Raw genomic sequence first — 27,997 nt, forward strand, 5'->3', positions numbered from 1 at the left:
TGTCTTATGGTTGTCTATTTCTTATGTCAACTAACATAAACAAAGTTGTTATTGCACATAATATAATGTAAGGGATGTTTTTGTATTGATTTGCTCGATGTTAAATGATGTTATACCTTGTTTAATAATATGTCATTACTTCTGTTGCAGGTATGTTGTGGGATAGTATCCTCAGGTTTTAAGAGCTTATTTGATAGAAATACTTGGAGAAGATTGATGTTCTTCTAGTTGAACCATGCTAAGTCCCTTCTTCTCGAGGTTCTTCACGTCAATGGAAGATTTGGATGAGTTCAAGTTTCTAAAGCTTGAAGATGCTTCTCAAGGTGGTTCGGTTTCTCTTAAAGGAGAGAAACTTGGGAACCAAGCACAAAGGAGAAGTTCCTTTGTGAAGGTTCTAGGAGAAGCAGATTATTCTCCACGAAATTGAATTCTTGAAATGAGAGAATTTCTGAATTCTAAGTCTCATAGATGTCAAAAGTGATTACAAGTGTAGAAATTACAAATATATAGAGGTAGGTAGCTTAAAGAGCAAGTTAACCTTAACCGTGGTTCACTAGGAATCATGGTAAGGTTAGTTGACCTTCTAGGTGAGTTTAGAAACTTGTGGAGCAAGCTTCTCACTTAACTTGCTTGTGAAGCAAGCTAAGGAGAAGTTTGTAGCACAAGCTTCTCATTTCCATGAAGGTTAGAGAAGCAATTCGGTCAAAGAAAAGAAACTAGGCAAGGTGGGTGGGTTTGGTCTCTTTTGGCTCCTTGAATTAATTTCAGAAATGTTTGATTTGATTTAGTTAGGTTCATCCAATGATGATGAAACCTAGCTAAATCAAATCTATGAAAAATTAGGAGCAAAATGAGTCTAATATATAAAATTTTGCCTAAGCCCAATTCAGGCCCAATTATTAGTCACACCCTTAAGCATTGCTAAATGCCACTCCTCTTTTCTTACTGAAAAAATAGAAAATGAGTGTATCAACAAAGTAGGTTAAATGGAGTCAATCTCTCCAAGTAACTCACCCTAGAATCAATATACAATAACTAATAAAAGAAATTAAAGTGTCTCACAAATACAAAGACAAAAATAAGTTTATACAAGAGAACTATGTACAAGATATTTACAACTAGAACTAGCCTTCTCTTCATGATAGAGTGGTCCAAATTGAAAAGTACATTGGGCTTGGAAAGCCCACTGGTCTTCAAGGTGTCCACTGGTCTTCAAGGTGGCCATAGCTCTAGAGATTGGGGCCTTGGCCCATGGTCCATCATCCCATTCCTCTTGATTTTTTCAATGTATCACCTCTTGGATTCCTTGGCCTTGGCCATAGTCTATCATCCCCTTCCTCTTGAAAAGGATTTGACCTCAAATCTCGAGGGTCTTCATGACGGTCAGCCACACTTACAAATATATAATATAATGCATTAGAGGTAATATTCTCAACAAATAAATGTGAAAGGTATATCCTAGAAGGAATCCTTTCGTGGAACCTAAAGAAATCATTGATACTAGACCTTCTAATATAATGATTAGGATCCTCTCCTAAACATATACTAGATATATTACTAAATCCTAAAAATGTGCTAAAACTAAAACTATACCACACTAAAGACTTAATCTTAAAAATTAGAACATCTTGCCTAAAGTATCCTATGTGGTATCCTAGGCATTTCCTAGAAAATAAGGAAAATACTACTAAGAAATTTTCTAAACAATTTTGGATTATATTATTTGTTAGATAGTTATGAAAAGAATTAGTCACAAGGAACCTGGAAGGTTCATATGTTATATCCAACAAATAATATATTCCATAAATTAGGTGCATTATTGAAACAACTAAGGTAGGAAAAGTCCTACACAAAGGAAGACTATCTACCTTGGGCACAACCAAGAAAGTAGTATGAGAAGTGGAACTAAATAAAATCCACTTCTCCTTCCCTAAATCTTGAAGTTGAGACTCTTTTTCTTTAAAAATAATGGATTTATGAATCTCCTCCTCAAGACTAGTGGCAGAATGAGGGCAAAAGTTAAGATCTTTATGAATAAAGAGAATTTTTTTCATAGGATTTTTAGTACTAAAACAATTTTCTTTAGTCACAAATCCTTTAGAGGATATTTCTTCCTCTTTACTCTTCCCTGCACAAAGTTCTTTTTTTTTTTCTATTTCTTCTTTTCTTGCGATTTTCATTTGTTTTTTTTCTTTTGTCTTTTCTCATATTTTCTTTCAATTTTTCTTCTTCTTGCTTAAGAATTCTCAACTTCTCTTCTAAGATAGTAAGTTTGGTCTTTCTTTCAATTTTTTCCTTCTCTTTTTAAAAGGCCTCTTGTTTCTTCCATAATTTAAGTGATTTTAGCTCTTTTGTTAAGTAAGAAATGATTTTAGGAGAGCTATCACTTCCACTATAGTTGGATTGTTGAGACATTTTAAACAATAAGATTTTTCTCTTCACACAAAAAGAGATTTTAAGAAAATAATATTTTTGAAGTGCTTAGACTTGGCACTTAGAGGTCTAAGAGTACCAATTGAACTATGAAGGGAGGTGAGCTACTAAAGAGCCACTTAATAATCAAGCCTCTTCAAGTAAAAATTTCTAAACCCCCTTGTACTTTGCCTTGCACCAAAATGTTTTCACAAATTTCTTTTTCAAAAAGAAAAATAACAAGCAAGTGCCTAATGTGTACAATTAAGCAATGCAATCAAAACTTAAAGACTTGAAAACATAAATTGCTTGAAAACATAAATTGCATGAAAACATAAATTGCTTAAAACATAAATGACATGAAAACATAAACTAGGCGTTTTAAGCAAGTAAACCTATGTGAGAGCTTGGAAAGTACCAAGGACTTCGAAGCACCACTCTCACTAGTACTAAATGTATTACCCTAGTTTGAAAATACTAAGGAGAGATGGAAATGCATCAAAGGCACTCCAAGACACTCCTAAAAAGGCCTTGTACAAGAAATGAAAGAAATGAAAATTTACAAGAAATGAAATGCAAATTTAAACCAAATGAAATGCAAATTTACACCAAATGAAATGTAAATTCACACTAAATGAAATGCAAATTCACACTAAATGAATGTAGTGGCTGCACCTAATTTTAAGAAAACAAAATTCAACCACTAAGTTAGTGACAAATTTAGAGACGAATTTGGTGTTGAAAAAATTTTTGAAATGAAATTCCGTCACTAAATTGGTTACTAAATTTTCACAAAAAATTTATTGTGTTCTTCCAAGCTTCTCCTTGTTGCAACAACCTCTACAAGTGTATCTCTCCTCTCTTAGGAATAACCTTGATGTTAGCTATTCCTAGGTGTTTGACTCCCACCAAGAGCTTTCCACCAAAGAGAATATCAATCTCCTAGGCTTCCACAAACACTTCAAGATGCTACCCTTGTACTTGGCTTTCCACACCTTCAAATGAGGCAATCAACACACGTTAAGTTGCTGAAGTTATATAGGAAAAATTGAAAAAGCATAATTTAGAAAGGTTACACCAAATGGTAGAATTAAAGAGACAAGACTAGAAAGAGTTCCAAAAATTGACAAGCAAAAATTAAGGCACAAATGAAAGGTTAGCACACAAAGGAAAACCTAACAATGGCTCTAGAATGGATTACAAAATTAAAATCTAAGATTAAGAAATGAAAACAAGACACTAATCTCAAGTGTATAGGGCTGGACAGTATTAGAAACATGCAACAATAAGCAAAAACCGAGAACAAAACAACACAAAATTTTCACTCCTTTTGGCTTTTTTTTCTCTTTGGTTCTTTCTTTTGCAATTTTCTTTTCTATAATTTTCCTTTTCTTTTTCTCACACAACCAGGAGTTAATGCCTTTCAAACATTGCAAGAGACTCGAATTTAATAAAGAAAATTGTTGCCAAACATTTCAACAATCAACAAGAGGTATTCAAGTGTATGTGTGTTAGAAGTGCTCACACTTTTGCACAATTTTTGAGTAATTTTTTAGGCACACTTTTCTTTAATTTTTCTCACACTTTTAGAACACTTAAAACCTTTGTTTTCTCTGTTTTGAAAGCTTCAAAAATAAGCACAAGTTTCAGCCACACAAGAGATTCAAGGAAAACCTACTAGGAAAGTTTTTTTGAAATTTTCTTGACAAACTTTTTAAGGAAACATAATAGAAACCTAATTCTAAGAAATTTGCTAGAATTAATAGCAAATTAGGAACTCAAATATGTAAAACAAAAGCACATATAGGTCAGGTACAAAGAGTATATAAATTGCACAAAACGAATTGACCAAAAACAACACAAAAACAAAGGTTAAACAAGCTAGTCTAGGAATTAATGACATGTAAAAGACTACACATGACTCTAGACAAAACACAAGATTATAAACCAAAAACATATATTATTCATTATCATAATCCAATCACGGATTCAGGTCATAAGGAATAAGAGAAGACTCAACAAAATAAAAAACGCACAAGTTCATAGAAACCTAAAGCACCAAAACTGGATTGATTCAAGATTAATGGAACAAGAAAAATGTGAATCAATCAATTCTCATGTGACATGGTCCATCAAAATATGTATTAAACCTAGATCCATACAGCAAACATAAGAAGTGACATGTAAAATATGGAAGAGATAACACGGATTCAAAAGCTTGAAGATGTTTCCCAAGGTGGTTCGATTTCTCTTGAAGGAGAGAAACTTGAGGAACCAAGCACAAAGGAGAAGTTCCTTTGTGAAACTTCTAGGAAAAGGAGATTATTCTCCACGAAATTGGACTCTTGAAATGAGAGAGAATTTCTGAATTCTAAGTCTCACAAATGTCAAAAGTGATTACAAGAGTAGAAATTACAAATATATAGAGGTAGGTAGCTTAAGGAGCAAGTTAACCTTAACCATGGTTCACTAGGAACTATGGTAAGGTTAGTTAACCTTCTAGGTGAGTTTAGAAACTTGTGGAGCAAGCTTCTCACCTAGCTTGCTTGGGAAGCAAGCTAAGGAGAAGCTTGTAGCACAAGTTTCTCATTTCCTTGAAGGTTAGAGAAGCAATTCGGTCAAAGAAATGAGACTAGGCAAGGTGGGCGGATTTGCACTTTTGAGTTGAAGAAGATTGATGAACTTCAACACCTCCATGCTTAGGACCGAAATGCTTTGAGGTTGACTCCAAGAGAAGCTCGAAATTCTCCTTGAAGAAGCCTTCAATGGAGGAGAAGCCTTGAATGGAGGTTCGGTTACTTCAAGCTTGAAGTAGAAGCTTGATGAACCAAGACAAAGTTTGAATAAACTTTGAGAGAAACCTTAGAGAGAGAGTTCTCCACGGTTTTAGGGACTCTTGAGTGAGAGAGAAATCTGATTTCTATTCTCATAAATCTTCAAAAGTGAGTACAAGTGTAGAGAAAATAAATATATAGGGAGAGGTAGCTTGTAGGAGAAGCTATCCTTAACCATGGTTCATTAGGAACCATGGTAGGGTTAACTTAAACTCCCACGGTTTAGCTAGCTTGTAGGAGAAGCTAACCTTGACCATGGTTCACTTAAGAACCATGGTAAGGTAAGCTTAACCTTAGAAAGGTTTAGAAGCTTGCAACGCAAGCTTCCAACCTTTGAAGTGAGACAAGCAATTTTCGGCCAAAGAGGAAGAAACTAGCTAGGCGGCCTTGGATGCATTTGGCTCCATGATTTTATTTGAAAAACTTTGATTTGGTTTAGTTAGGTTCATCATATGATGATGAGACCTAGCTAAATCAAATCTATGAAAAATTAGGAGCAAAATGAGTCTAATATGCAAAATTTTGCCTAGGCCCAGTTCTGGCCCAATTACTAATCACACCCCAAGCATTGCTAAATGTCACCCCCTTTTCCCTACTGAAAAAATACAAAATGAATGTATCAACTAGAGAGGTTAAATGGACTTAAACTCTCCAAGTGACCTACCTTGAAAACAATATACAAACACTAACAAAAACAAATAAAGTGCCTCACAAATACAAAGGCAAAAATAACCTATACAAAAGACTATTTGAAAACTATACAATATATACAAGTAGAACTAGGCCTTCTCTTCATGATAGAGCATTCTAAGTGAAGATTACCTTGGGCTTGACAAGCCCACTAGCCTTTACAAGGTCCAACTTTTCCTGTATTCTTCTAGCCATAGCTCTAGTCACTGGACCCTTGGTCCATGGTCTATCATCCCCTCCTTCTTGAGAAGGATTTGACCTCAAATTTGTAGGTTCATCTTCCTCATCATAACCTGTAAAAGGAATAAGATCACTCACATTAAAAGTGTTGCTTACTCCATAATCACTGGGAAGATCTAACCTGTAAGCATTATCATTGATTCTTTGGAGGACTTGGAATGGACCATCTCCTCTTGGGTTGAGTTTAGACTTTCTTTGAGAAGGAAACCTTTCCTTTCTCAAATGAAGCCAAACCCAATCCCCTTCCTCAAAAATGAGAGTTTTCTTTCCCTTGCTTCTATCTAAAGCAGTTCTCTCATTTTTTTGTTGTATATGAGTTTTAACCTTCTCATGTAATCTTTTAACAAATTCAGCCCTAGATACCCCTTCTTTATGAAAATAATGAGAAGAATCTGGTAGGGGTATTAGGTCCAAAGGAGTAAGAGGGTTAAAACCATACACAACCTCAAAAGGTGAGATTTTGGTAGTCTTATGGACTACCCTGTTGTAAGCAAATTCAATGTGGGGCAAGTACTCATCCCAAGACTTATGGTTACCCTTAAGGACTGCCCTTAACATTGTAGACATGGATCTATTAACTACTTCTGTTTGCCCATCAGTTTGTGGGTGACAAGTAGTAGAGAAAAAAAATTTAGTTCCTAGCCTACTCCAAAGAGTTTTCCAGAAATGGCTAAGGAACTTAGTATCCCTATCTGAGACAATGGTTTTGGGTAGACCATGAATTCTAACCACTTCCTTGAAGAAGAGTCTTGCTATGTTGCTTGCATCATCTATTTTGTAGCAAGGTATAAAGTGGGCCATTTTACTAAATCTGTCCACTACCACAAAAATAGAATCCATGCCTCTCTGGGTCTTGGGAAAGCCCAAAATAAAGTCCATACTGATATCAACCCATGGAGAGTTAGCAACAGGCAAGGGTGTATAGATGCCATGAGGAGGCTAGTGTGGAGAAATTAGGAACAAAAACCTCCTATAGAAGCTTGTCAAACCATGGAAGCTCCTAATATCTCCAACACTTTTAGGAGTGGGCCATTCTTGGATGGCCTTGATTTTCTCGGGGTCCACATGAACCCCTTTTTTACTAATTATAAACCCTAGGAGAACAACATTATCTACACAAAAAGTACATTTTTCTAAATTTCCAAAAAGTTGATTTTTCCTAAGAATATCAAAAACTTGCCTTAAGTGTCCTACGTGATCACTTAAGCACCTACTGTAAATGAGAATGTCATCAAAATAAACTACTACAAACTTACCTATACAATCCCTAAGGACATGATTCATGAGACGCATGAAAGTACTAGGAGCATTGGTTAGCCCAAAAGGCATTACCAACCATTCATACAATCCAAACTTGGTCTTGAAAGCGACTTTCCATTCATCACCTTCTTTAATTCTTATTTGATTATAACCACTTTTAAGATCAACTTTGAAAAATATGATGGCTCCATGAAGCTCATCTAGCATGTCATCAAGTCTAGGGATAGGATGCCTATATTTCACAGTGATGTTGTTGATGGCTCTACTATCACAACACATTCTCCACTTGCCATCCTTCTTGGGAACCAACAACACTGGAACAGCACAAGGACTTAAGCTCTTTCGAACCCAGCCCTTCTCTAACAACTCTTGGACTTGAGACTCAATTTCTTTTGTTTCTTGGGGGTTGGTCCTATAAGCAGGCCTATTAGGTAGGCTAGCCCCAGGCACCAAATCAATTTGATGTTTTATTCCTCTAGAAGGAGGAAGGCCCATTGGACCCTCGGGAGGAAATAGATCATCAAATTCCTTTAAAAGTGTTTTTACCCCCTTAGGTAAAGTCTCATGTCCACTAAATGTGGCAGTGCAAGAAAGAGTTCCTTTACAGAGAAGGATATAAGAGGGTTGTTGAATCAAGAGGGTTTGTTTTGAAATTGCATTCTCTTGAGTAACAACTTCTAGGGAGGGAACTCCTTTCTCCCTAGATTCCTCTCTACCTTAGTTTTCACGGATTTTTTTTTCTCTATTTTCCTCTTTTTTTTAAATCTTTTTTCTCTATCTCTTTTGAGTTTCATTTGTGCTTGATCCTCAGCCACCTGTTTAGGAGAAAGAGGATGAAGCACAAATTTCTTTTCCTTATGAGTAAAGGTGATCTCGTTAGTAAGGCCATTGTGCATGGTTTTCTTATCAAATTGCCATGGCCTTCCTAATAAGATATGACAAGCTTCCATTGGTACTACATCACATAGCACTTCATCTTCATAGTTCCCAATAGAAAGCTTGACCTTCACTTGTTGGTCAACTGCTAGGTCACCATCTTCATTAATCCAATGGAGTTGATAAGGTTTAGGATGGGGACTAGTAGTTAAACCCAACTTCTCAATCAGCCTAGTGCTACAACAGTTGCACCAAGAACCACTATCAACAATGAGAGAACATGCATTGTTTGAAACTTTGCATCTAGTGTGAAAGATGTTCTCCCTTTGTGATAGAGTATCACTAGGTTGGTTGTTGAGGAGTCTCCTAATCATTAAGAGCTCCCCTTCATAAGGAAAAGTAGACTCTACACCTTCTTCTTGCTCACTTGCTTCTTCCTCACTATTACTAGAGGAAGTAGTAGCCTCATCTTGGCTACTATAAATGTCATGCCCCCTCATGATCATGACCTTCTTTGTGGGGCATTGGGAGGCAATGTGACCCCTCCCTAAACATTTAAAGCACTTAATGTCACTAGTCCTAGAACTAGTGTGTGTAGTGTTTTTTCCCTTTCCCTTATCTTTTTCTGTAGCTTGATTCTTGGAGGGTTCAAAAGTTTTCTTCTTTTCAAAAGTATTTCCCTCCTTCTTGGAATCTTTCTTTAGAAATGAAGAGTGGGAGCTATCTTTTTTGTAAGATTTTCTCATTCTTTGTTGTTCTACCCTTACACAAAGTTGGACCAAGTCATTTAGGTCCCTGTAGGGTAGTAGCTCCACTTGGTCTCTTATTTCTAAATTAAGACCACTTAAGAATCTAGCTACAGTTGTAGCTTCCTCTTCCCTAATGCATGCCCTCATCATTAAAAGCTCCATTTGTTGCTTGTATTGTTCTACAGACATTTCTCTTTGTTGGAGCCTTTGGAGCCTATTCATAAGCTCCCTTCCATAATAGGTGGGAATGTGCCTCCTTCTCATTGCACTTTTAAGATCATTCCAATATTGAATTGGAGGATCATTGTGGAGGCGTCTCTCTCTTTCTAGGGCTGTCCACCAATACATAGCATGCCCTTGGAAGCTAAGGGCAGCCAAAGGGACTTTTCTTTCTTCACTTACCCTGTGGCAAGTAAAGAGTTGCTCAACCTTTATTTCCCAATCTAAATATGACTCCACATCATCTTTTCCAAAAAATTGTGGGAGGTCAACTTTGACTTCCCTAGGCTTTGTAGTCCTCCTAGGAGTATGTTGGTAGTGATCCCCTTGATTCATGCTTTCATTAGGGGATGTGTATTGGGAATGTGAGCTCCTACTCTTTTTCCTATGTTTCTTCATATCTTCTTTTAATATTTCTTCCTCTTGCCTTAAAATTCTCAATTTTTCCTCAAGATAAGCAAGTTGTCCTTCTCTTTCAATTATTTCTTTCTCTCTTTGAATGGACTCTTGCTTTTTCCATAGTTTAAGTGATTTGAGCTCTTTAGTAATGTAAGAAAGACTTTTTGAAGAGCCATCACTTTCACTATTGGAGGAATTTTGAGACATTTTATTTCAAGAGATATTTCCACACAAAAATAGTTTTTATGAAAATAATATTTTTTTTTTGAAGTGCTTAGACTTGGCACTTGGAGGTCTAAGAGTATAAATTGAACTTTGGAGGGAGGTGAGCTACTAAAAAACCACTTAGTCTCTTCAAGTAAAAATCTCTAAACCCCCTTGTACGTTTGCCTTGCACAAATCAATTTTCACAAAGATCTTTTCTTAAAGAAAAATAACAAACAAGTGCCTATGTGTACAATTTATATGATGCTTGAAAACATAAAGAGCAAGAAAACATAAATTGCTTGAAAACTTAAATGACTGAAAACATAAATTGCTTAAAACATAAAGTGCTTGAAAACTTAAAGACAAGAAAACATAAACTAGGCCTGGTAAGCAATTTAAACCTAAGTGAGAGCTTGAAAGGCACCAAAGACCTTCAAGGACCACTCTCACAAGTACTACACGAGATTTACTTATAAGAACTCTTAAGGAGAGATGGAGATACACCAAAGGCACTCCAAGACACTCCTTAATAAAGGCCTTGTACAAAAATTTGGAAGACAAAAAATTACAAGAAAATTGAAATTCAAATTTTCTTCAAATGAAATGTAAATTCACACTCCAAATGAAATTAGTGGCTGCACTTTAATTTCAAAGAAAACAAATTAGCCACTAATTAGAATCAAATTTTAGTCACGGATTTTGTAAGGAAAAACTAGTTTTAGAAACAAAAATTTCCGTCACTAAAATTAGTTCTAAATTTTCACAAAAATTTTCACAAATAGCTTTGTTCCTTCTTGCTCCAATTCAGCCTCCAATTGCAGCCTCACAAAGTGTTTCACTCCTCTTTTTAGAAGTAACCTTGATGTTAGTCACTTCTAGGTGTTTTCAAGAGCCTAGCCACCAAGAGAGAACAAACTCCCTAAGCAACCACCAAAGCCTTCAAGTGGATGTCCTTTGCCTTGGCCTCCTACACCTTTTAAGAAGCACTCAACCACCTTCAAGACTGAATATTAGTGCTAAAAACTGAAAAGGAACAATTTAGAATAGCTACACCAATTGGTAGAAAAGAATGAGACAAGACTAGAAAGAGTTTTACAAATGACAAGCAACAATTAAGGTTAATTTTGAAAGCTAGCACTCACAAGAATAACCTATGAATGGCACTAGAATTGGATTACAAAAATCAAAATCTAAGATTATAAACCAAACAAGACACAAAGATGTGGCTGGACCAATGCAAAGATGTAACAAAAATACACCAAATCCGAGAGCAACACTTCACCAATTTTCACTCCTTTTTGGCTTTTTCTTTGGCTATTTCTTTCTTTTTCTTTTGCAAAATATTTTTCTCTTATTTTTCTTTTGATGTTCAGGAGTTCCAATGCCTTTTAAACACTTAGAAGTCTCGGATTTAATGTAAAAATACTGCAGCAAAAATTTTCACACAAAACAAGAGGTGTTCACAAGCATATTTTCACTAGTGCTTCACAATTTTGTAGTATTTTTAGGTCAAATTTTTAAGCACTTTTCCCTTTGTTTTTCTCATGCAATTAGGACACTCACACCTCTGTTTTGTCTCTGTTTTAAGGCAAAAAAAATTGCACAAAGTTTCAGCCACACAACAAGACACAAGGAGACCTAATAGGAAAGTGTTTATGAACTTTTCTTTGACAAAACTTTTAACAAGACATAATAGAAACCTAACTCTAGGAAATTTGCTAGAACTAATAGCAAATTAAAAACGCACAAGTTGAAGAGTACCTAAAGCACCAAACAACAATTGATTCAAGAAGAATAGGAACAAGCAAACATGAATCAATCACTTCATATTAGACATATAGGATCCATCAAAAATCATATTAGAACTAGATTCTTGCAGCAAACACAAATTTAGACATAGACAAGGAAGATACAACTCGGATTTCAAGTAGAAAAAGTTAGAAACAAAAACCTCAAGAGCACTAGGCTCTGATACCAAAAATGATGGAGTTGAGTTGAAGAAGATTGATGAACTTCAACACCTCCATGCTTAGGACCGAAATGCTTTGAGGTTGACTCCAAGAGAAGCTCGAAATTCTCCTTGAAGAAGCCTTCAATGGAGGAGAAGCCTTGAATGGAGGTTCGGTTACTTCAAACTTGAAGTAGAAGCTTGATGAACCAAGACAAAGTTTGAATAAACTTTGAGAGAAACCTTAGAGAGAGAGTTCTCCACGGTTTTAGGGACTCTTGAGTGAGAGAGAAATCTGATTTCTATTCTCATAAATCTTCAAAAGTGAGTACAAGTGTAGAGAAAACAAATATATAGGGAGAGGTAGCTTGTAGGAGAAGCTATCCTTAACCATGGTTCATTAGGAACCATGGTAGGGTTAACTTAAACTCCCACGGTTTAGCTAGCTTGTAGGAGAAGCTAACCTTGACCATGGTTCACTTAAGAACCATGGTAAGGTAAGCTTAACCTTACAAAGGTTTAGAAGCTTGCAAGGCAAGCTTCCAACCTTTGAAGTGAGACAAGCAATTTTTGGCCAAAGAGGAAGAAACTAGCTAGGCGGCCTTGGATGCATTTGGCTCCATGATTTTATTTGAAAAACTTTGATTTGGTTTAGTTAGGTTCATCATATGATGATGAGACCTAGCTAAATCAAATCTATGAAAAATTAGGAGCAAAATGAGTCCAATATGCAAAATTTTGCCTAGGCCCAGTTCTGGCCCAATTACTAATCACACCCCAAGCATTGCTAAATGTCACCCCCTTTTCCCTACTGAAAAAATACAAAATGAATGTATCAACTAGGGAGGTTAAATGGAAAAAACTCTCCAAGTGACCTACCTTGAAAACAATATACAAACACTAACAAAAATAAATAAAGTGCCTCACAAATACAAAGGCAAAAATAACCTATACAAAAGACTATTTGAAAACTATACAATATATACAAGTAGAACTATGCCTTCTCTTCATGATAGAGCATTCCAAGTGAAGATTACCTTGGGCTTGACAAGCCCACTAGTCTTTACAAGATCCAACTCTTCTTGTATTCTTCTAGCCATAGCTCTAGTCACTGGACCCTTGGTCCATGGTCTATCAAGAGTACCTTGGGCTTGGAAAGCCCACTGGTCTTCAAAGTGTCCACTGGTCTTCAAGGTGGCCAAAACTTTAGAGTTTGGGCCCTTGGCCCATGGTCCATCATCACATTCCTCTTGATTCCATCAATGTATCACCTCTTGGATTCCTTGGCCTTGGCCATAGTCTATCATCATTCGAAGTTTCTAAAAGTTGTTGTGTGAGTTTTTGCATGAGACTCATCCTGGAGTTCAGGTTATGTTTTCTTCCTATGTTTTATGTCCTACTTTTTCTTATAACAACAGCTTTGTTTATGTCCGTGTGCGTGTGCAATAACAAATGTGAACCTGCATAAACAGAATGGTATCACCACACCACTAAAGATGTTAACAGACTTGAACACTAATCAAATAAATTGAAAAACTATGAGCAAAAAACAGAGGAAGAGGTGCTACACTGATGTGAAAAAAAACTAATTGACATCGTAATTCAGTATATAGAAAGGTGGGTCCATTCTCAAACATGTCACACGCATGATATGGTACACATACACAAAGCATAAAAAATACCAAAACTAGGTCACATTGTTTCACCTGATCCCATGACATTTAATGAATATATACTTGCAACATACAATCACAGATAGACATAAAGCTAAGAAAACCAACCTACCTTGCAAAATGAGGTGAAGAACAGTGCAAAATTATGTATGATAGCCTAAACAAGGGGGAAATTTTGTCAAAGATGCTTCACAAGTAACTTAGTAGTATGTCAGGATCCAGTTTTGCCATAATACACAGACTTACTTGTTCCTCACTTGAACCATATGAATATACCTCAAGAATATTAGTAGTGTTCCCAAACTAAAGGGTTGCCACCTTTGAAAATAAAAAAGATAGATACACGCACATAGAAACAAATACAAAACACAGCATGCACACAAGGGCTCAAAGGCAAACAAAGACACACAGCACAAAGTACAAACACAGAGCACACAGAAATGAGCACGCAAGGCACACGCACAGGGAGATAAATAAAGCTTTTGATATAAGAAAAACTAGGACAAAAAACATAGGAAGAAAACATAACCTGAACTCAAGGATGAATCGCATGCATAAACTCAAACAACTAATTCACAATAGGTTTTAGAAACTTCCAATGAGCTCTTAAAAATCGAGGATGCTGTCTCACAACATACCTGCCAACAGAAGCAATGGCATATTATTCAACGGTGGTGTTATATCATTTAACATTGAGCAAATCAATACAAAAAACACCCCTTACATGATATTACGTGTAATAACAGCTTTGTTCTCTTTTCCCGTTGTGACTTCACAGAGATTTAATAAATCACAAATTTTGTACCACATAAACATGATGTGAGTAATAATTGTTTCAAAAAAAATCACAACCAAATGAAAAACAAAGAAACATGTCGTGTTCTCAATTTTTTTTTTATTTTCTAAAAACAAAGGAGTTGGGTTCTTCGGGTCTATATCTTCTCTAGTGTGCCTTTTATTAAAACAACTATAAAATAAATTTTTAACTGGATTTTAGTGATATTTTTATATGTTTTAGCTATGTATACTATCATTTATCACACTCAAAACACAAGTTTCAGCAATCATGAATCATAATCATAACATAAGAAATAGACAACCATAAGACATGAATGTCAACATCAGCATACCTTCAATACCTCGGTATCATCTACATATGAGATGTTGATAAGATATTCAAGACCCAAACACAAAGCAGATGTATTCTCTTTACTGGATTCCAGAATTCAAATGTGAACCTGCATAAATAGAAGGGTATCACCACACCACTAAAGATGATAACAGACTTGAACACTAATCAAGCAAACTGAAAAATTATGAGCAAAAAACAGAGGAAGAGGTGCTACATAGATGTGAAAAAAAAACTAATTGACATGGCAATTCAGTATATAGAAAGGTGGGTCCATTCTCAAACATGTCACACGCATGATATGGTACACATACACAAGGCATAAAAAATCCCAAAACTATGACACATTATTTCACCTGATCCCATGACATTTAATGAGTATATACTTGCAACATATAATCACAGATAGACATAAAGCTGAGAAAAGAAACCTACCTTGCAAAATGAGGTGAAGAACAGTGCAAAATTATGTATGATAGCCTAAACAAGGGGGAAATTTTGTCAGAGATACTTCACAAGTAACTTAGTAGTATATCAGGATTTTGTTTTGCCATAATATGAAGACTTAGTTGTTCCTCACTTGAACCATATGAATATGCCTCGAGAATATTAGTAGTATTCCCAAACTGAAGGACTGTCACCTGTGAACACAAAAAAGACAGATACACGCACATAGAAACACATACAAAACACAGCATGCACACAAGGATTCAAAGGCAAACAAAGACACACAGCATAGAGTACAGACATAGTGCTCACAGAAATGAGCATGCAGAGCACAAAAACAAAGGCACACGCACAGGGACATAAACAAAGCTTATGATATAAGAAAAAGTAAGACAGAAAACATAACCTAAAGTCCAAGTTGAGTCTCATGCATAAACTCAAACAGCTAATTCACAACAGTTTTAAGAAACTTTCAATGAGCTCTTAAAAACCGAGGATGTTGTCCTACAACATACCTGCCAACAGGTGCAATGACATATTATTCAACAGAGGTATTACATCATTTAACATCGAGCAAATCAATACAAAAATACCCCTTACATGATATTACGTGCAATAACAGCTTTGTTATCTTTTCCTGTTGTGATTTCACAGAGATTTAATAAATCACAAATTTCCTGTCACATAAACATGATGTGAGTAATAGTTTCGAAAAAAGTCACAACCAAAAGGAAAACAAAGATACATGTCGTGTTCTCAATTTTTTTTTTAATTTTCCAAAAACAAAAGAGTTGGGTTCTTCGAGCCTATATCTTCACTAGTGTACCTTTTGTTAAAAAATATACAATTACCTAGAAAATAAATTTTTAATTGGATTTTAGTGATATTTTTATATGTATTAGCTATGAATACTATCAATTATCACACTTCGAAAACACAAGTTTCTGCAATCATAAATCATAATCATAACATAAAAAATAGACAACCATAAGACATGAATGTTAACATCATCATACCATAAAATCCTTAGTATCATCTACATATGAGATGTTGATAAGATATTCAAGACCCAAAAGCAAAGCATATGTATTCTCATTACTGGATTCCAGAATTCAAATGTGAACCTGCATAAATAGAAAGGTATCACCGCACCACTAAAGATGATAACAGACTTGAACACTAATCAAGCAAACTGAAAAACTATGAGCAAAAAACAGAGGAAGAGGTGCTACACAGATGTGTAAAAAAACTAATTGACATGGCAATTCAATATATAGAAAGGTGGGTCCATTCTCAAACATGTCACAGGCACGATATGGTACTCATACACAAGGCATAAAAAATCTCAAAACTAGGACACATTATTTCACCTGATCCCATGACATTTAATGAATATATACTAGCAACATACAATCATAGATAGACATAAACCTGAGAAAACAAACCTGCCTTGCAAAATGAGGTGAAGAACAGTGCAAAATTATGTATGATATCCGGGGAAAATTTTGTCAGAGATGCTTCACAAGTAACTTAGTAGTATGTCAGGATTCAGTTTTTTCATAATACAAAGATTTACTTGTTCCTCACTTGAACCATATGAATATACCTCAAGAATATTAGTAGTGTTCCCAAAATGAAGGACTACCACCTATGAACACAAAAAAGCCAGATAAACGAACATAGAAATACATACAAAACACAGCATGAACACAAGGACTCAAAGGCAAACAAAGACACACATCACAGAGTACAGACACAGAGCACAAGAAATGAGCACGCAGAGCACACAAACAGAGACACACGCACAAGGACAGAAACAAAGGTTATGATATACGAAAAAGTAGGACAGAAAACATAGGAAGAAAACATAGCCTGAAGTAAAGGATGAGTCTTATGCATAAACTCAAACAACTAATTCACAACAGTTTTGAAAATTTTCCAATGAGCTCTTAAAAATCGAGGATGCTATCCCACAACATACCTGCCAACAGATGCAATGACATTATTCAACAAAGGTATTACATCATTTAACATCGAGCAAATCAATACAAAAACACCCCTTACATGATATTACATGCAATAACAGCTTTGTTATCTTTTCCCATTGTGATTTCACAGAGATTTAATAAATCACAAATTTCCTGCCACATAAAAATGATGTGAGTAATAATTGTTTTCAAAAAAAATCACAACCAAAAGAAAAACAAAGATACATGTCGTGTTCTCAATTTTTTTTTCATTTTCTAAAAACAAAGGTGTTGGGTTCTTCGGGCCTGTATCTTCTCTAGTGTGCCTTTTATTAAAACAAAATACAATTACCTATAAAATAAATTTTTAACTAGATTAAGTGATATTTTTATATGTATTAGCTATGTATACTATCATTTATCACACTTTGAAAACACAAGTTTCCAGCAATCATAAATCATAATCATAACATAAGAAATAGACAACCATAGGGCGGTTTTGTTACAGGGTGGGCACCCTATTGCATATTTCAGTGAAAAACTCAAGGGTGCCTCTCTTAACTATCCTACCTATGACAAAGAGCTCTATGCTTTGGTTAGGGCCCTTCAAACTTGGGAACACTACCTTATTCCCAAAGAGTTTGTCATACATAGTGACCATGAGTCACTTAAATATTTGAAGGGCCAAGGCAAGTTAAATAAAAGGCATACTAAGTGGGTAGAGTTCTTAGAACAATTCCCATATGTGATTAAATACAAGTAAGGGAAAAATAATGTGGTGGCTGATGCCCTTTCTAGGAGACATACTTTGTTAGTCTCCCTTGGATCTCAAATCTTGGGATTTAATCACATTAAGGAATTGTACACTAATGACCTCGAATTTAAAGAAAATTATACCCAATGCTTAATGAATGTCAACATCATCATACCTTAAAATCCTTGGTATCATCTACATATGAGATGTTGATAAGATATTCAAGACCCAAAAGCAAAGCAGATGTATTCTCTTTACTGGATTCCAGAATTCAAATGTGAACCTGCATAAACAGAAGGGTATCACCACACCACTAAAGATGTTAACAGACTTGAACACTAATCAAGCAAACTAAAAAACTATGAGCAAAAAATAGAGGAAGAGGTGCTACACAGATGTGAAAAAAAAACTAATTGACATGGAAATTCAGTATATAAAAAGGTGGGTCCATTCTCAAACATGCCACAGGCACGATATGGTACACATACACAAGGCATAAAAAATCCCAAAACTAGGACACATTATTTCACCTGATCCCATGACATTTAATGAATATATACTTGCAACATACAATCACAAATAGACATAAAGCTTAGAAAACAAACCTGCCTTGTAAAACGAGGTGTAAAAGAGTGCAAAATTCTGTATGATAGCCTAAACAAGGGAGAAATTTTGTCAAAGATGTCTCACAAGTTACTTAATAGTATGTCAGGATTCAGTTTTGCAATAATACAAAGACTTACTTATTCCTCACTTGAACCATATGAATATGCCTCAAGAATATTAGTAGTGTTTGCCACCTGTGAACACAAAAAAGACAGATACACACGCATAGAAACACATACAAAACACAACATGCACACAAGGACTCAAAGGCAAACAAAGACACACAGCACAGAGTACAGACACAGAGTATACAAAAATGAGCACGTAGAGCACACAAACAGAGGCACACGGACATGGACATAAACAAAACTTATGATATAAGAAAAAGTAGGACAGAAAACATAGGAAGAAAACATAAACTGAACTCCAGGATGAGTCTCATGCCTAAACTCAAACAACTAATTCACAACAGTTTTTAGAAACTTCCAATGAGCTCTTAAAAACCGAGGATGTTGTCCCACAACATACCTGCCAACAGATGCAATGGCATATTATTCAACAGAGGTATTACATCATTTAACATCGAGCAAATCAATACAAAAACATCCCTTACATGATATTACGTGCAATAATAGCTTTGTTATCTTTTCCCGTTGTGATTTCACAGAGATTTAATAAATCACAACCTGCCACATAAACATGATGTGAGTAATAATTGTTTCGAAAAAAATCACAACTAAAAGGAAAACAAAGATACATGTCGTGTTCTCAATTTTTTTTTATTTTCCCAAACCAAAGGAGTTGGGTTCTTCGGGCCTATATCTTCTCTAGTGTGTTTTTTATTAAAACAAAATACAATCACCTATAAAATAAATTTTTAACTGGATTTTAGTGATATTTTTATATGTATTAGTTATGTATAATATCATTTATCACACTTTGAAAACACAAGTTTTAGCAATCATAAATCATAATCATAACATAAGAAATAGACAACCATAAGACATGAATGTCAACATCATCATACCTTAAAATCCTCGGTATCATCTACATATGAGATGTTGATAAGATATTCAAGACCCAAAGGCAAAGCAGATGTATTCTCTTTACTATGGTAGATATGACGGTTCAGGTGAACAACGTCCAGGACCATTTGCTAAATTCCTAGAGGAATGTGGTATTGTCCCATAGTACACTATGCCAGGTTCGCCCACTATGAATAGTGTTGCTGAAAGACGAAATAGAACGCTTAAAGATATGGTAAGGAGTATGATTAGTCATTCTACTTTACCAAAGTCACTCTAGGGAGAAGCCCTTAAAACTGCAACATATATCCTTAATAGAGTTCCAACAAAAGCAATTGGAAAAACCCCTTATGAACTTTGGACAAGCAAAAAGCCTAGTTTAAAACACTTACATGTTTGGGGTTGTCCAGCTGAAGCAAGGCCTTATAGGCCAAATGAAAAGAAACTAGACTCAAGAACTATAAGTTGTTATTTTGTTGGATACTCTGAAAGATCCAGGGGATATAAATTTTATGATCCCACAACTAAGTCGATTTTCGAACCAGGAAATGCTTGGTTCTTTGAGGATGTCGATTTTGCAAGAGGAGATATAATTGAGGACTTTGTATTTGAAGAGGAATATGTTGATATTCCCACAAGTGTTGTTGGCATTGTTCAGGATTCTCTTCTTGACTTTGTTCAAGACACAACAAATCAAGATAATGTCAAATCTTCTATGCAAGAAGTTGTTCCAGAAGAACAAACTCTTCCTCCTTAAGAACCTATGCCATTAAGGAAATCCACTAAAGAAAGAAGAAGTGCAATACCAGATGACTATATTGTGTTTCTCCAAGAACATGAGGTTGGAATTGGATTGATGGAAGATGATCCAATTAACTTTCATCAAGCCATGGAAAGTTCTAATTCTCAAAAGTGGATTGATGCCATGAATGAAGAGATTAAGTCTATGAGGGACAATGACGTTTGGGATCTTGTTCCATTACCAGAAGGTGCGAAACCCATTGGTTGCAAATGGATATTTAAGACCAAGAGGGATTCGAAAGGTGATTTGGAGAGGTTCAAGGCTTGTCTTGTCGCAAAGGGATTTACTCAGAAAGAAGGTATTGACTATAAAGAAACTTTTTCTCCAGTTTCTTCTAAAGACTCTTTTAGGACTATAATGGCATTAGTGGCGCATTTCGATCTTGAGTTACATCAGATCAATGTAAAGACAACGTTTCTCAAAGGTAACATTGATGAGACAATTTATATGATGCAACCAAAAAACTTTATTTCAAAAGATTCAAAGAATTTGGTTTGCAAACTTAAGAAATCCATCTATGGGCTCAAGCAAGCATCTCGGCAATGGTATTTCAAGTTTCATCATGTGATCACCTCGTGTGGTTTTGAAGTGAATTTAGTTGATGATTGTATATACCATAAGTTTTGTGGGAGCAAGTATATTTTTTTAGTTTTGTACGTTGATGATATTTTGCTTGCCAGCAACGATATAAATTTATTGCATGAAACCAAGAGATTTCTATCTAAGAACTTTGAGATGAAAGATCTTGGTAATGCATCTTTTGTATTGGGCATACAGATACACCGAGATCGCTCTTGAGGTACTCATGGGTTGTTTCAAAAAGGTTATATTGAAAAGGTTCTCAAGAGATATGGCATACAAGATTGCAAACCAGATAATACCCCTGTGGCTAAGGGAGACAAGTTTGGTCTCGCTCAGTGCCCTAAGAATGACTTTGAAGAAAAGGAGATGCAAAAAGATTCCTTATGCATCAACAGTAAGAAGTCTTATGTACGTCCAAGTTTGTACGCGTCCAGATATTGCGTACGTTACAGGGTTGTTAGGTAGATATTTTAGTAATCCTGGATTGGATCATTGGAAAGCAGTTAAGCGAGTCATGCGGTACTTAAAGAGAACAAAAGATTATATGCTCATATATCGGAGGTTGGATCAGCTTGAGATCATTGGGTATATTGACTTCGATTTCGCTGGATGCCAAGACAGTATGAAATCTACATCACGCTATATATACATGCTAGCTGGAGGTGCTATTTCATGGAAGAGTGCTAAACAATCTCTTATAGCCTCTTCTACTATGATAGTTGAATTCATAGTGTGTTATGAGGCATCTAATCATGGAATTTGGCTACGAAACTTTGTCACAGGCTTGCGTATAGTAGATGGTATAGAAAGACCACTTAAGTTATGTTGTGATAATAAATCAGCAGTTTTATTTTCCAACAACAACAAAAGCTCAACAAAGTCTAAACACATAGACATCAAGTTCCTAGTTGTTAAAGAAAGAGTTCAAAGTGAACAATTGTCTATAGAACATATTGGCACAAACTCCATGGTTGTGGATCTGCTTACTAAAGGATTACCACCCAAAATGTTTCATGAGCACATTGCTCATATAGGTGTTATGTCTTTAAGTGATGTTCAGTTTTAGTGGGAGTTTGTAATTTTATGAATGCTTCTATGACATAGACATATTTTTCAATATATGTATGGTTCAAGTATATTTTATGCAAAAATAAAGTTTTGGTATATTGAAACTTTGATTTTGTCATGGTTTGATCTCACTAAGGTTTAAGGAGGACCTATTGGAATTAGGCATGTTAAGATCACATTACATGAAAATTCCATACTACACATCCATATCATGATTCATGTTATTCATTTGTATCAATATATGTGACCATTGATGGGTTTAGTTACGACAAATTAAATGTAACAAAGATTGCTTTAATCCTATGTTAGTATGATTGATGAACCGAATTGGTAAAAGATGCATTTTATAATTATATAATTATAAGGTTACACATATAGTCCAAATGGGAGATTGTTGGATCCTTAATCCAACATTTAATCCAACATTGGTCTTATATGTGAATAATAATATATTAAAGACACATAATGTCAAATTAAAGTGATCTAGTGACGTATAAATTATTTTGGCAGCTATGTATCTGAAAAGTTATGGGATTTTTAATGTGGTAACTAAAGGATAATTCTATTTTGTGATGGGTTAAAATAGAAATACCAAAAAACCTTATAACTGTCTATAAATAGGTTAGGTCCCCAGATCACACTACGTTCTTTTTTTTTTTGACATCCCATTATCAGAGAGAGACAGAGAGATAATTAAAGAGTTCTCTCAAGAGAGTAGGTGTTGATCTGGAAGGCCAAACCACACAGCTCTCTTATCATTATGAATTTAGGTATGCTTCTGCTTGTTGTTTCTAGTGATTAACATGATAGATTTTATATTTTATATAGATGATAGTTTTCATCAAAAGCTTAAATTTGGTTCTAACATAGTGTACATATCACTTGCCAACTCAGCAGTCCCTTTCAATAAACTAACACTGATTGACGGAAGGACTAATAAGTTAACGGTTCTAAGCTTTTGGGGACTAATTTGTTCACCCATTAACTGTTAGGGACTAAAAGTAAGCACGGTGACCCTTTTAGAGACCAATGTGTATATTAACTCGTTCTTCTAATTAGTCTTGATTCAACAATAATTATAATATGACAATTTCTATGTGAACCAACTTAACAAATTATTTATTAGGGATCATAAATTTGTTATCATCTGATATAATCGAACGGTTCAGATCATAGTATATAGTTAAATAATTTAGTAATAATAACTTCAAATTAAAATATGTTAAAATTAAAAAGGTTATTTTAATTTTTTGACACTAAAAAGTGAAAATTGTACTTTCATAACATTAACACTCACGTTTACTATTTAGACGTGATAAAAAAATAAAATATAAATTAGTTTTTTATTTATCATTTTTCTTCTATTTAAAATCTTCAACTTAGTATTTATATATATATATATAATATTCACAAAATTAAATATATTTATTTATTTTAAATATTTTTTACTTGATAATTACCTATTGAAATATCAAATTTTACTTAAATTATAAAAAAAATTTAAAATTTTCATTGTTATTCTAATTTCAAACACCTTTGAACAAAGTAAACCTGAAATACTTGTTAATTGTTCTAAATGAATCTTATTTTAAGGTTGATTAATAAAGAGAAAGGAAATGAAATAGATAAGAAATAAAAAGAAGAAAGAGAAATGGGAGAATGAAAATAAATAAGGAACAATGTGAAAATCTAATTATTTGGTTTAAAAAAAATATTATATAATTTTAATAAGTTAAAAAGAAATGCATGAGAAATAAAATATATATTAAAATATATAGGAAAATTAAATCAAGGAAAAAAAATAACATCAATGAGGTAAAATTGTCCAATCCCCTATAATGGGTTGACGTACAAGTGACGATTACACTGTATCTGTAATGAGTTAAATAAATTAAAAAATAAAATGAAAAAAAGGAAAATCGTTATTGTTCCTTTGAAATAATTGAGGAGGATACATAACAACATATGACAATAATAGGAAATTATAAAGGTAAGAGTCACCTCAAATAGACAAGTATAGTTAGAACTAGTGTTCTCCTATATTTGGTTTTTTGTTATCATACATAAAAACAATACTCGTGTTGGTCACAATTGAAAAATTGAAATGTGAAAACCACTGTAACAAGAAAAAAGTCACGTATCAGAAAAAGGGAGAAACTATGGCGGATACGATACCTGCATGTTATGAGGTATCTGTACTTAATCCCAATCGAATTTGGCAAACTGATAATGTCCTTAAAACAGAACTTCCTATTCTCGCCTTTCAAATTGCCTTCGCAGTTGTGTTGTCTCGTTTTTTCTTCTTTATCTACAAACCTCTTCATCAACCTCGTCTTATTTCACAGATCTCTGTAAGTATTTAAATTACATTTGTTTATGATAAATCTCATTTCTCCTTTAATTTGTTTATGATATATTATTGCAAAAAAACTTTCATTTCTCATTCCAATAATATAATCTGTGGGTATTCTAAATTTAATTTAATTTAATTATGTAGGTTGGTTTCCTACTAACTCCACCATTACTTGGGAGATACACAACAATTTTTGAGTTCATCTTTCCTGCAAAAGGGGTCCTTAATATTGAAGTCCTGGCAAACATTGGTCTCATCTATTATGCATTCCTTAGTGGTTTGGAGATGAACTTAAATACCATTCTACAAGTAAAAAAGAAGGCTGCAAGCATTGCAATTGCCGGGATCATCTTTCCCATGGTGATGGCACCAGGCCTGTATGCTCTACATCGAAAATTTTACAGCAGTAATGACAAAAATCGCCTTGAAGAAAGTACAAGTAATGCTTATTTACTTTGGACTTTAGTTCTCACTGTTACAGGTTTTCCTGTCCTAGCTCACACACTTTCTGAGCTCAAGCTCCTTTATACTGGTCTTGGTAAGGCTGCTTTAACAGCAGCCATGATCAGTGAGACCTATGGTTGGATTCTTTTCACTTTACTTGTTCCATTTTCAATTACTGGTAAGAGAGCTATTTACTCGGTGGTAAGCACGACATTATTCATTGTTGTCTGCATCTATCTGGTACGTCCAATCATTCTGCGGTATATTGATCGCAAGACAGACGAGGAGGAGTGGGATGATAACCAATTACTCTTTGTGGTGATGGGTTTTATAGCTTGTTCATGTATTACAGATATTCTTGGCACACATGGCATTGTTGGGGCTTTCGTATACGGATTAATTTTACCACATGGGAGATTTGCCGACTTGGTGATGTCAATTTCAGATGATTTTGCTGGCGGGTTTCTGGCACCACTCTTCTTTGGTGGCACCGGAATGAGACTTATATTGACCACGATTTTCTACCAGGCACATTGGCCCTTAACATTGTTGGTTATAGTCTTCTTGTGCGTTCCAAAGATTTTAAGCACTTTATTTGCCACTTTCGTCTTTGGTATGCAAGCTCGAGATGGATTATCCCTAGGCTTACTTCTGAATACCAAGGGTGCCATGGCTCTGATAATGCTAAACAATGCATGGGATCGAGCGGTAATGATCCATTTAAACGTTGTATTTAATTTATTTATTTCTATTTTCTAGCTTCTTTAATTACTCATACCATTGTAGTTTATAAGTTCTCGTGATGTGTTATTGCAGATTTTTTCTTTACCTACCTATGCCGTTATTACTTCTGCTGTTATTCTAATGACTGTGATAGTGTCTCCTGTCATCAACGCCATCTACAAACCAAGAAAGAGATTTCAGCAAAACAAGCTAAAAACTATACAAAAATTAAGAGTTGATGCAGAGCTTCGAATTATAGCATGTGTCCACAATACTCGCCAAGCCACAGGCATGATCAACATCATTGAATCTTTTAATGCCACAAGACTTTCCCCTATACATGTTTCTGCCATGTACCTCATTGAACTTACTGGACGTGCTGCTGCACTTGTTGCTGCACATATGGAGAAGCCGAGTAGCCAACCCGGAGTACAAACTCTCACCAGATCACAAGCAGAGTTAGAAAGCATTGCCAATACCTTCGATGCATTTGGAGAGGCATATGACGCTATCAGAATCGAGACCTTAAATGTGGTGTCAGCCTATGCAACCATTCATGAGGACATATACCACTCAGCTAATGAGAAACGCACAAGCTTAATTCTCCTTCCATTCCACAAACATTTAAGTTCAGAAGGTGCGCTTGAAGTAACCAATGCTGTATACAAGGATGTAAACCAAAATGTAATGCAACATGCACCTTGCTCTGTGGGAATCTTTGTTGATCGTGATTTTGGGTCAATTCCCAAGAAGAACCTTCGTATTCTTATGCTTTTTGTTGGGGGCCCTGACGATCGTGAAGCCTTAGCTGTAGCATGGAGGATGGCAGGACATCCAGGAATCCGGCTATCAGTGGTCAGGATTCTGTTGTTTGATGAAGCGGCAGAAGTACATACTTCAATTCACAATGAAACGCAAGGGATATTGTCTGCTGTAATGGATAGTGAGAAGCAGAAAGAGTTAGATGATGAGTATATAAATTCATTTAGACTTACGGCAGTAAACAATGAGGATTCTATATCCTACTCAGAGATTGAAGTCCATACTGGTGAAGATATTCCCAAAGTTCTCAACGAGCTACAAAAAATTGGTTGTGATTTATACATAGTTGGACAGGGGAATTGTAGGAACACTCGGGTGTTCTCAAATTTGTTAGAATGGTGTGATTGCTCAGAACTTGGAGTTGTAGGGGATATTTTGGCGTCAAAGAATTTCGGTTCGCGCTCATCTTTACTAGTTGTTCAACAATATGGGTACGGAGGAATGGCATTTGCAAAGAATCTCAACCATGTGTCCACCAATATTCATGGCTTTGAGTCGCTTGTCGTGCACACAGAATAAGCATTAGGATTGGTAAGGAACCAACGTATGTAGTACAAGAAAAAGGCTTGGTTAAGTGTGCTTACGAAGACTAAAGAATATTTCATATAGTACCAGGTTTTTGTTTAAGATTAGAATTGGTACCATGACAGTATTCAAAAAGCAACTGTGTCTCATGTTACCATACTAGTGTTCTTTTTTGGTCACGACTATGAATTATTAAATTATAAAAAATTAATTGTAAAGAATTGTTTATTATGAAAATTTAGAAAGGTTGTGTAAATATGATATCAATGATTTTTCACCTTAACCTGTTGTATATGTAGTTATGTTAAATATTTGATAACTTTTGGAAAGAGTTTGAACGTAATTATCTTTAGAAAAAAAATACTTGTTATCTATATAAAAAAAATAATATCAATAATTATTTATTCTGGATATAATTCATGAACATTAGTAAATTCTCCATACTCCATATATATATATATATATATATATATATTTTTTTTTTTTATTTTTTTTTTTTTATTTTTTTTTTATTTTTTTGTCTCATTTGTTTTATGTTGTAGTGCGTGTATAATTTATATTAACAACTAAGATATGCAACATTAAAAAACTGTAAAGATAAATACGAATTATAAAGCTTAAAATAAAGAAAACTTATGTTTTATGAAGCACCTGTGGGCCAACGGAAGCTTGTGAGTTGCATTCATTTATGCTTATGCTTTGCAAAGACATAACAAAACAATATCTCACCAAAATAAATTTAATTACTAAAATTATTCATATATTAAAGGCAAATATAAAGCTCAAATAAAACAGTAAGACAATGAGATTGATTAATGAAATGGTAAAGTTTAAATGACAAAGCTAGTAGTGACATATGAGTATGTGTACATTAGTATCTCACATTTGTCTTTTTAATTTTTAAGTTACTTATAAAAAAAATATATGATTTTTATTCTTTTAAATTTTGAAATCATTGTTTTAGCTTCTTAATAATCATTTTAAGATACTCTTTATGAGTACATCTTGTACTCTATTAAGTATGATTTAATAAAAAGTATGATTAATTAAAATCTTAAATTTTCTAAAATTATTAAAATGATATTTTTATTAATTAAATATTTTTTTTAAAATATTTTAGAGACTTTTAATAATTATGAGTATTTTAAATAAATAATAAATATTTGTGAAAATTATTTTGTATAACATTTGTTAAAGAAATGTGTATTTTATGATATTTTGTTATAATAGGTATTTAGAGAAA

The 27,997-nt window shown here is 34.5% G+C and overlaps 1 protein-coding gene across 1 annotated transcript in view; it reads left to right on the forward strand.

Moving 5' to 3' along the window:
- LOC109799474 (cation/H(+) antiporter 15) overlaps positions 1 to 26,991 on the forward strand; it is a 39,861-nt gene extending 12,870 nt beyond the window's left edge. Inside the window, exons 32-34 of the mRNA XM_083068942.1 lie at positions 151 to 24,238; positions 24,385 to 25,392; positions 25,501 to 26,991. Coding sequence (XP_082925068.1) covers positions 24,047 to 24,238; positions 24,385 to 25,392; positions 25,501 to 26,748 — 2,448 coding nt within the window. The 5' untranslated portion in view covers positions 151 to 24,046 and the 3' untranslated portion in view covers positions 26,749 to 26,991. The remainder of the gene's footprint in view (positions 1 to 150; positions 24,239 to 24,384; positions 25,393 to 25,500) is intronic.
- The last annotated feature ends 1,006 nt before the right edge of the window (positions 26,992 to 27,997 follow it).

This window comes from Cajanus cajan, chromosome 2 (assembly GCF_000230855.2).
Source record: "Cajanus cajan strain Asha chromosome 2, NIPB_CcT2T_4, whole genome shotgun sequence".
In the NCBI taxonomy this organism is placed as follows: Eukaryota; Viridiplantae; Streptophyta; class Magnoliopsida; order Fabales; family Fabaceae; genus Cajanus; species Cajanus cajan.